At 45.4% G+C, this 10446-nt stretch overlaps 1 protein-coding gene across 1 annotated transcript in view; it reads left to right on the top strand.

The window, feature by feature from the left end:
- Positions 1-10446, top strand: part of LOC107113599 (aldehyde oxidase 3-like) — a gene marked incomplete at its 3' end in the record, with an annotated part of 77515 nt that overhangs the window by 33730 nt on the left and 33339 nt on the right. Inside the window, exons 9-16 of the mRNA XM_015414947.1 lie at positions 585-729; positions 3256-3348; positions 3973-4124; positions 5210-5303; positions 6841-6950; positions 7881-8065; positions 8177-8339; positions 9781-9873. Of these exons, the coding sequence (XP_015270433.1) occupies positions 585-729; positions 3256-3348; positions 3973-4124; positions 5210-5303; positions 6841-6950; positions 7881-8065; positions 8177-8339; positions 9781-9873 (1035 nt within the window). The remainder of the gene's footprint in view (positions 1-584; positions 730-3255; positions 3349-3972; positions 4125-5209; positions 5304-6840; positions 6951-7880; positions 8066-8176; positions 8340-9780; positions 9874-10446) is intronic.

The raw sequence follows: 10446 nt of genomic DNA, 5'->3' as shown, positions 1-10446 counted from the left end.
GGCAGGGCTTCTTCATGTGCCCCGCCCCCCGTACCTCACCCGGGGGAACTGCGATCCCCCGCGATCCCCCCCAAAATGACCTCTGGATGTAGCAGCCCTCAATGTCCAGGCTGCTAAGTCACTCACTCCAGCAATCTGATCCCTTGTTCTTTTCCACCCCAATCCATGACAATGCAAGTTAGTTTGAAAACTTATCTCTAATTTTTTCCTATGCCCTTTTCAAAAAGGTACAAGTTTGTATAGGTTTCTGACATCATAGTAAGAAAAAATACAAGTTCCTCCACATTTTGGCTACCCCCCCCCCAATTTTTCAATTTATTGATCACTCAATCCTTGCAGAGCTGCCGGCTCTGAGCGATTTACAGTTACTCATGTATTGACACGGGACTAACAATGATGGGGGTAAGGGAGGACAACATATATCATTTTTAATCACACACACTTCGCAGTCGACAGGGAGTTTGGTCCAACAGTAACAAGATACAGTTAAGCATTAAAGAGTGCTTCTTTCTGCCTTAAAAACCTGTTGATGTGGTATTAATATTGTTCCAAAGGTGATGTATTGTTTTGGATCTTCCCTACAGAGAATCGCTGAAGAGAGCAAACGAAGAACTCTGGTTTTCAACGGAGAAAGGAGTACATGGATTTCTCCTGTAACACTCCAGGAACTTCTGGGCCTGAAAGCCAAGTACCCAATGGCCCCTCTTGTGGTAGGGAACACAAGTATAGGTAGGTAAAGAGTGGGCATAACACAATGCAATTATTTATTATTTATTTATTCTATTTATTTATTGTACTTCTATCCTGCTCCAACCCATGATGGGCTCAGGTGGCTCACAACAGAAATAAAAAGAATAAATACATGATTAAAACCCAACAAAATAAAATGAAACAAGATGGCAGCAAAGAATTACGTCTCCAATCAGCGCAGGTTTCGAGTTTTGGGCGGCACTGGGCAGAGAGTGCAAGCAAAGTAAAAATTATTTTTTATTGTTCGGCTAAAACTTCTCTATGCATTTAACCAAAGGGGCTTCTTCAGGGGAATCTCCTAGTCCTTCAGTGTCCCCTCAACAAGAGTACAAGATCAGTAGCCACGTATGCTTGTAGGGAATTTTTAGCTAAGGCTCCAGTCACACGGGCAGGAAACTGCGGGGGGGGGGGGGGCGTGGCTGTTTGCCCCTGCGCGGTTAAGCAATCAGACCTGTGGAGGTCCTGTGGAGGTACCGTGGAGGTTCCGTGGAGGTTCCGTGGGTAGGGAGAGGTGCCGATCACAGGACATGCCTGCGCGCAACGAAGAAGCGCGCGGTGTGGCAAACTGGTTTTCTTTTTTTGTGTACACGACAAATGCGCATGCTCCGTTGGGTGCGTGTGCGCATCCATGGAGACTTGGGGGGGGAACCTTTTTCGCAAGGGGACATGGGCGGGCGCCGGATGCCACCGGAAACGCGCCCTTGCCCCACGGTTTCTGGAAACTAGTACCTCCGAGGTACTAGTTTTTTGCTGCGCGTTTTCGGCGGGAAGCCTCGGTTGTGCCGCGGAAGCGCTACGCTTCCCAGATGTGCCGGTGAGATCGCGCCCAGAAAATCCGCCTGTCTTCCGTCTCTCTTGCATGGCTAATGTTCCGTGTGACCGCAGCCCAAGTAATAAAATACCCTTTTGCACCATCAGCCTTAGCCTTATTTTTTATCTCTTAGTTACTGGTGTGGCCTTTATATTTCCTCCTGGGCAGAGATTGCCCAGGGCCCCTGCATGCATTTCCATTTCTGTCCCCAACGGTGTGTCCCCACCTGCCTGTGCATCCTTCCCCAGCTCCCAGGCCTTCCCAGTGCTCATACTTACAGCTGTCCACACTGCCCTTTGATTGACGGTGCTGGGCAGTACATGCGGCTGAAGGTGGTGTCACCAGGATCACCATTGCCATGCATAGATTGGTATACGGTTGCCATGTCCGTCAGATGAGCGGGCGGGGGATGGGGGAGCACTTACTGGGAGCAGGGAGGGAAGAAGCCAGAAATAAACGCAATGACATAGGCATGTCAGGGATATTGGGGCGACGTGCCTACGTCACCTGGAAGCGATGTAGGGACATTGAGGGCGATGCTCTGGTTTGTGGGCAAAACCTCTATGGTAGAATTAGCTTCTTACCACAGAGTTTTGCCCAAAACCCAGAGCACCATCCCCAACATCACCGCTGTGCCTACATCACTTCCAGGTGACGTAGGTATGTTGCATTGATATTTGGTTTCTTGCCTGTTTTGGGGGTACTTTCCCCTGGTTTCTGATAGCCATGCAGTGGGGGAAGGGGCTCCAAACTGGGGGATCCCCCACCCCCAACTTGGTTCTGGCAACCCTAGGTTGGCCCTCTGAAAGCCCTGGGCCTTGGCAGCTGGCCTGCTTCATTGTATGTCGGCAGCAGCCCTGTCTCCAATGGAAGCCACTGGAAGTTGTAGGTGAGAAGTTGACATATGAGAACCAAGGAAATCGCTTCCACCATATAAAGAGTCTTGGTCAAGTGGCCCTTCATGAGTAATGTCACTGGAAACAGATGCCTGACAGCAATTGTCCATGCACTGAGCTCTCCGGTGATCCTACAAAACATTTCAAGTGAACTTCACTGGTATGATGCCTAAAGTTTAATTCTCTACAGATAGAAACTTAGATTAAGGAGAATAACTGCCTATGACAGCAATTGTCCATGCACTGAGCTCTCTGGTGATCCTACAAAACATTTAAAGTGAACTTCACTGGTATGATGCCTTAAACTAAATTCTCTACAGATAGAAATGTAGATTAAGGAGAATAACTGCCTTATCTTCTCCCTGCTGTGCCAATCTTTGAGGTACCGGAAGGTTTTCTTAACATAAGAATTGAAAATTTGATTCTCCATCTAACTTGATGTAACAGAAAACACTAGATTCTTTCAAATGGCTAATTACAGATCCCCAGAATCTGCACAGTCCTTTTACCAGTTCTAGAAACATTCAGTATCATTCTGAAAAAGGAACTAGGTGGGATTATAATAGATCGATGACCAAATGCTGACCACAGGGGAAGGTGGAGAGGGATACTGTGTGTGTGTAAACAGAGGAGTGGTTCATCACTTTTCGTCCACCTGCTGTTTCTCACTTGAAATCACCCCTTTACCTTCCTTTCAGCCTTTTGTTCCAACCAAATCTAAAAGCCCTGTTCTGCTACTGTTTTGCCTAATTTCACTTTAATCACCCAGACCTCTGGTTCTGATTTCACCCCCTTTAGGACTTGATGTGAAAAAACTGGGCATTTATTATCCAGTTATCCTTTATCCTGCAAGGATTCGAGATCTGCATGTTGTCTACAGGACAGACAATGGTAAGTGTTCAGTGTACCTAAGAAGCCACTGTGGGCAAATACCTGGGATTGGGGTTTTGGTTTTTCAGTTGACCAATAAACTTTATTGAAGAGCTAAATAAAATGATACTTCCCACCCACTGTATATGAACAGACAAGCTTTAATATTTTTGGCCTCCATTGTCTTCAGTGCAGCTAAGATTAGTGATTATTATAGCCTATTAGCTCTTGGTTTTAATTGTTTTAATGAAGTTTTTTGTTGGTAGCTTCAATGTTTTTTAAATGTGAATTTTATTGTGTGTATTTTAATTTGTTTGACACCTTGGTGGCCCTTATGAGGGCAGAAAGGTGGGATTTTGTAAAATGAAAACAAACAACAGAAAATGAACCAACAGAACAAGTTAGTTATAAGATGCAGCAGATAGATATGATTTATATATTTGTGTATGTTTGCATATATATTTAGCAGGTGACTTTATATATTACTTGTACCAGTAACACACACACACACACACACACACAGAGAGTTTGTAACTTCAGCTTCTGTTTCCTGCATCTCTAATGAAAACCAATTCTGAAACCAACCCTACTTGCTGACTGTGGGTACCAAAAATATAATGCCTGCTGAATATTATTTTGTTCCAGGGCTAGTGATCGGTGCGGCAACCCACTTGGCCCAGCTGAGGGACATCCTGTTAAATGTGGTCCCAGAACTCCCAGCGGAGAAGACGAAGCTCTACCACACTCTGCTGAAGCAGCTGAGAACCCTGGCCGGAGAACAGATCAGGAATCTGGCTGTAGGTCTTCCCAAAGGTTGATTTTCACAAAGTGCAGATTACCTCATATCCCTTGGTCTCACCTTGAGGAGACAGCCTTCAAAGCTCAGGGAAGGCACCTGAGCTTCGAAGAAGAAGAAGAAGAAGAAGAAGAGGAGGAGGAGGAGGAGGAGGAGGAGGAGATTGGATTTTAACCCCGCCATTCACTACCCAAAGGTGTCTCAAAGCAGCTTACAAACTCCTTTCCCTTCCCCTCCCCACAACAGACACCCTGTGTGGTAGGTGGGGCTGAGAGAGCTCTTGACAGAAACTGCTCTTTTTCAAGAACAGCTCTTATCAGAACCATGGCTTGCCCAAGGTCATCCAGCCAGGTGCAAGTGGAGGAGTGGGGAATCAAACCCGGTTCTCCCAGATTAGAGTCCGTGCACTTAACCACTACACCAAACTGGCTCTGCCCATTATGTAATGTGTTACCTAGCTTTGAAGAGCATGGTAGTAGAACTGTCCCAGAAAGAGAAGAGAAGAAGATTGGATTTATGCCTGCCCTTCACTCGGAGTCTCAGAGCAGCTTACAAACTCCTTTCCCTTCCCCTCCCCACAACAGACACCCTGTGAGGAAGGTGGGGTTGAGAGAGCTCTGAGAGAACTGCCCTTTCAAGGACAGTTCTAACAGAACTATGGCTTGCCCAAGGTCATCCAGCAGCTGCAAGCGGAGGAGTGGGGAATCAAACCCAGTTCTCCCAGATTAGAGTCCGCACACTTAACCACTACACGAAACCATAGTGTTCCTATAAATAGCTCTAGTACTGTTCCTGTTCCTATAAATAGCTCTAGTACTGTTGCTAAGAATCTGCCATGGACCATACTAGAAAGATTGAAAGGGAGGAAAGGAAATGACAAGGCCTGTATGGCTATGTGTGACAATCAGTAGTAGTAGTAGTAGTAGTAGTAGTAGTAGTAGTAGTAGTAGTAGTAGTAGTAGTAGTAGTAGTAGTAGTAGTAGTAGTAGTAGTAGTAGTAGTAGTAGTAGTAGTAGTAGTAGTAGTAGTAGTAGTAGTAGTAGTAGTAGTAGTAGTAGTAGTAGTAGTAATATCCTTTTTTGTCAGTCCTTAGGAGGACACATTGTAAGTAGAGGGTCACCTTGGCATCTGAATCCCGTCCTGGCAGCTGGGAAAGCTATCCTCAATCTGGCATCAACAGGTAAATGGCCTTACTGTCTTAATAAAACATGATTTAGACACATTGATAATTGGACAAGAGGGTGTATAGGAGGTTTATATTACAGCCATCGGTGCCATCCCCCGTAAGGGTCAACAGAAAAACAGTAGCAGATGGGAAGAGAAGAAAAACGTGCAAAACTATTTTTTTTTCTGTTCTTGTGGGGGAAGAGTTCACTCTCTTAACAAGTATGCTGATTGAACCTACAAAGCTCTGAGCACACTACCTTAACTCTAGTGGGAAATGAAGGTTGTGGGCAGTGCCAGAGTTATACCGGTCTAAGTCCATTTAGTTCATGCTTAGGATAGTGTTGCTAGAAAGGTGTGACTCTGTCTAGGATGGCACTGCAAGACTGCTAACCGAGAATAGTTGTGTAATAGTGTAACAAGTGGGAACCTGCAAGAAACTTGTGGGGCGGCTATCCCATTCTTCCCACCTTTGCTTCCTCCTCTCTTCCCTACCTCTCTCACAGTTCCAGGATGGGAAATTCCTAGAGATTTGGGGGTGGAGTCTTGGGAGGGTGAGGTCTGGGGAGGCAAGCAACCTCAGCAGGGTATAATGCCATAGAGTCCATCCTTCAAAGCAGCCATTTTCTCCAGCAGAACTGATCTCTGACATCTGAAGAACAGTTGTAATTCTAGGTGATCTCCAGCCCTTAACTGGAGGTTGGCAGGGGTAGTTCCCATGGAGGAAATGGCTGCTTTGGAGGGAGGAGTATATGGCATTATATACTCCTCCCTCCATTATATATATGTCTGATGTCCCTCCGATCCTCAAACCCCACCCTCCCCAGGTTCCACCCCTCAAATCTCAAAGTAATTTCCCAACCTGGAGTTGGCAACCCTATCTCCTTCCCACCCAACAGCCAACCTACCTTTATCTGCATTATATCTGGCTGAGGCCTCTCCCCTCTCTAAACCCTGCCCTCCTCAGTCTCCACCACACAATCTCTAGGAATTTCCGAACCTGGAGCTGGCAACTCTTGTCAGGCCTAGCCCCAAAGATTCCTCCCTCAAAGGCCAAAATAGGCCTGAAAAGGGCTCTGCCCCCTACCCCTGCCTTTTACTGACAGAACCAAGCTTGGAATACTGTGGTTGCCTAGCAACAACCACTGAGAGAATCCATTTTTTAAAGCTACAGGCACTCCTTTGATCATTTTCGGGTTTTTTAAAACTCCCCAGTGTAATTTTTTTTTTAAAGATTTCACATTTTCGTGCGAACCTGAGGCCCTGCTCAGGTTTGTAGAAAGATCTGTCTTGGCCGTTCACAGCTCCAGTCACCGGATTTAAGTATTCAAAGATTTGGTGACTTGGCTATTAGAATATAAGTTAGTGATTATACTAAATGTTTCTGTTTGTAATAAGATCTTTGAACACGCCTGGTGTGATATTTATTCATCTTATATTAATTCAGAGTATATATAGATATATATATTGTGGGGGGTTTTACTCTCATGCCCTATGTAAGAGTCATATCTGCAAAGTGCACATTATGCAAAGGCTTTACTTTTTTCTAATAGATGGAACACGACAGATTCCCCTGAACGGTGAATTCCTTGAACGATTGCCAGAGGCAGACCTTTTACCTAAAGAGGTCATAGTCTCGGTTTTTATTCCATTCTCAAAGAAGGTAAGAGCATTTTTTATCCTTCTCCCCTCACCACTATAAACCTTCAGCAATATTGTGCATTTTGTCTGGCAGGAATTCCTATTTCAGAATCCCAATATAAAATCAGGTTGTACGAGTATTAAGTATCAGGGAGTTCTAGAATTCATCCATCTAAGCAATCTGCATGTCATTGCCTGTTGACACTTTTTAACAGTTCTAAACAGGATGATAGAGGCATTTCTGCTCCAGTTGTATATGGTGGTTCCTTTTGCCCCATTGTCATCTGTGGCCAAATAAACTTTGTTGGTCATAAGAACATTAGAGGAGCCATGCTGGATCAAGCCAATGGCCCATCCTGTCCAACACTCTGTGTCACACAGTGGCAAAAACCCAGGTACCATCAGGAGGTCCACCAGTGGGGCCAGAACTCCAGAAGCCCTCCCACTGTTGCCCCCAAAGCACTAAGAGTACAGAGCATCACTGCCCCAAACATAGTGTTCCCTCTATATCTTGTGGCTAATAGCCGCTGATGGACCTCTGCTCCATATGTTTATCCAATCTTTGGAGCAGTACAGAAATCTATGAACACATATGATAGTGACAGCTAAAACAGAAGTTTCTTAGGTTGGAATGGGAGGGAAGGTGGAACGGTATAGCCCAGTCTTGTCAGATCTCAGAAGCTAAGCAGGGTTGGTACTTGGATGGGAGACCACCAAGGCAGACGCTGCAGAGAAAAGCACTGGCAAACCACCTCTGCTTCTCACTTGCCTTGAAAACCCCTTGTTGGGGCTGCCATAACTTGGTTGCGACTTGATGGCACTTATGTACATATGTAGGCTGGAATGATTCCTGGGTAGGCAGGTCCTGGAAAGAGGGACCAACGGCATGGCCAATTAGGAAATTATCCTGGCGTAGATGGTAAAATGACCAGATTTTTCCTTGCCTTGCCAGGATGAATTTGTGTCCGCGTTCCGACAAGCCGAGCGGAGGAAGAACGCGTTGTCAGTGATCAATTCGGCAATGCAAGTCCGGTTCCGGCCGGGCACTGATGTCATCGAGGACCTGACGATTTTATATGGAGGCATTGGCTGTACCACAGTGAGCGCCCCGAACACCTCTCAGAAGCTACGAGGAAGGTACGGTGGTCCTCTGGCGCATCTTGTCAGAACAGCCCTTCTTGCTAAGTTTTATCTAGATCTACAAGTGAGTAAATAAGCCTGTGCGTTTGCATATTATGTCCCCCCCAGAAACTGGAATGAGCAGATGTTCGATGAAGCTTGCAGGCTCATTCTTGAAGAAATTCAGCTCTCTCCTTCAGCAGTAGGTGGGAAAGTGGAATACAGACGAACTCTACTTGTCAGCTTCTTTTTCAGATTCTATTTGGAAGTGCTACAAGGCTTAAAGTGCATGGTGAGATCACCTTGTGTATCTGTGCGGATGTAGAGTTCATATTTGACAGATGGCACTCAGTCCGTATAAGCCACATGTCATGAAAAGCTCCCTATGGGCAAGTACTGTACTAGCCATCTGTGCCACCTGGGGGGCTTGCCACATTGCAAGGGCAAGACTGGCAGATTTTTGATTGTTCACACAAGATGTTTACATAAGAGAACATAAGAGAAGCCAATGTTGGATCAGGCTAATGGCCCATCCAGTCCAACACTCTGTCACACAGTGGCCAAAAATACCAGGTGCCATCAGGAGGCCCATCAGTGGGGCCAGGACACTAGAAGGATCACCTTGTGTATCTGTGCGGATGTAGAGTTCATATTTGACAGATGGCACTCAGTCCGTATAAGCCACATGTCATGAAAAGCTCCCTATGGGCAAGTACTGTATTAGCCATCTGTGCCACCTGGGGGGCTTGCCACATTGCAAGGGCAAGACTGGCAGATTGTTCAGGGAAGATTGTTCACATAAGATGTTTACATAAGAGAAGCCAATGTTGGTTCAGGCTAATGGCCCATCCAGTCCAACACTCTGTCACACAGTGGCCAAAAATACCAGGTGCCATCAGGAGGTCCATCAGTGGGGCCAGGACACTAGAAGATCTCCCAATGTCCCCCCCCTCCCCAAGCACCAAGAATACAGAGCATCCTTCTCCATGTGAGCAGTCCTGGGCTCTATAATAAATAACTTAACATTTTCAATCGTGGCTTGGTCTACACACTGTTTGGATTCCTGCAAAATGAGCTGTTGTTAAAGGCACAAGAGCAGACCAAGCTTGCTTTTCTCCCCACTGATCATTTGATAACTTGTCGTCTCTGCTATGGAGTACACATTTGCATAGAACAAAGAGCGTGACCATCTCTCAGTCCACATGGACTGGCAAGCAGTGTTCCCTCTAAGTGGAGTTAGTGTGAGTTAGCTCACAGTTTTTTAGCCTCCAGCTCACACATTTTTTTCTTAGCTCAGGGAGGATGGCTCCAGGTGATGGATCTCCCCACAAAAGTTTTTTGGCCTTTCCTTTTCCTGCTTCCTGCCCTGTTAACAGAACACCATCCCAGCTAACAAATTCACATTTTTACCTAGTTATTCTTATACGTATAGGGGGGAAAGGCAGTATAAAACTGATCTTGTTTCCAGTGTACCAAAAATGCATGGTGTTTTCTTTTTTTTGCATCAAATCCAGTAAATGTCACAGTGCCTTAAATATAACAATTATTTATTAGGATAGTATAAATTGATATTTTCCCCATATCAGCAGCCATTCGAGGTGGCTTTCTGAGAATTTTTACTGATGGTAACGGAAAGCAGGCTAGTAGGCTGCTTTTAAAACATTTCCATAAAAGCTAGCTTTGAAAATATTGCTTCAATATATTGTTTTCTGAAAGAGTTTTCCTTTCTACAGTACCCATTCAAGTATCCTGACTTGCCAAAGATAAATTTGAGTGCCTTGGACGAGTTCCATGACCAACCCCCACAGGGCATGCAAGAATATCAGGTCAGTGGAGTAATTTTCATAGCAGTTACGGTGCTCTTCTCATTGGAGTGAGCAACTCAGCCTGCCTGGACACTGGAGGGCACTACGTCATTCTAAGAGCTAATGTGGTGCCAATTATATTGGTATCCTTCAGCGAGACGAAGCTTTGCCAGTTAGTAATAGTGTTCTTCAAGTTGTGGGCTCAATATTTAGCGTAGAGGTGTCAAACATATGGCCCGTGGGCCGGAACCAGCTCATCCAGCACTCTTATCTGGCCTGTGAGCAACTGATTACCTTTATTGCCAGATGACATAGGGTGTGCCTTATGTCCTTTACACTGTCCCAGTGCTAATGTGTAATGGGCGGTGGAAGCGGGAGGGGGGGCATCAGGGAGCTGATGTAAGGAAGTACTGTTAGAGTGTTAATATTTTAAGCATGTTTGAGTAAAAAATAATATTCTTATTTCCTGTGTCCTTATAAACCTTATAAACCTTATAAACTTTATAAGGACTTGGCATTAAGTTTTATGGCATACATGGCCCAGACTGACAAAGTGACATTTATGTCAGATCCGGCCCTTGTAAGAAATGTGCT

This window comes from Gekko japonicus, unplaced genomic scaffold (genome assembly GCF_001447785.1).
Source record: "Gekko japonicus isolate JY-2015 unplaced genomic scaffold, Gekko_japonicus_V1.1 scaffold3429, whole genome shotgun sequence".
NCBI classification, from domain to species: domain Eukaryota; kingdom Metazoa; phylum Chordata; class Lepidosauria; order Squamata; family Gekkonidae; genus Gekko; species Gekko japonicus.
The sequence above is the reverse complement of the archived record's forward strand: the minus strand, read 5'-3'. Positions and strand labels throughout refer to the sequence as shown.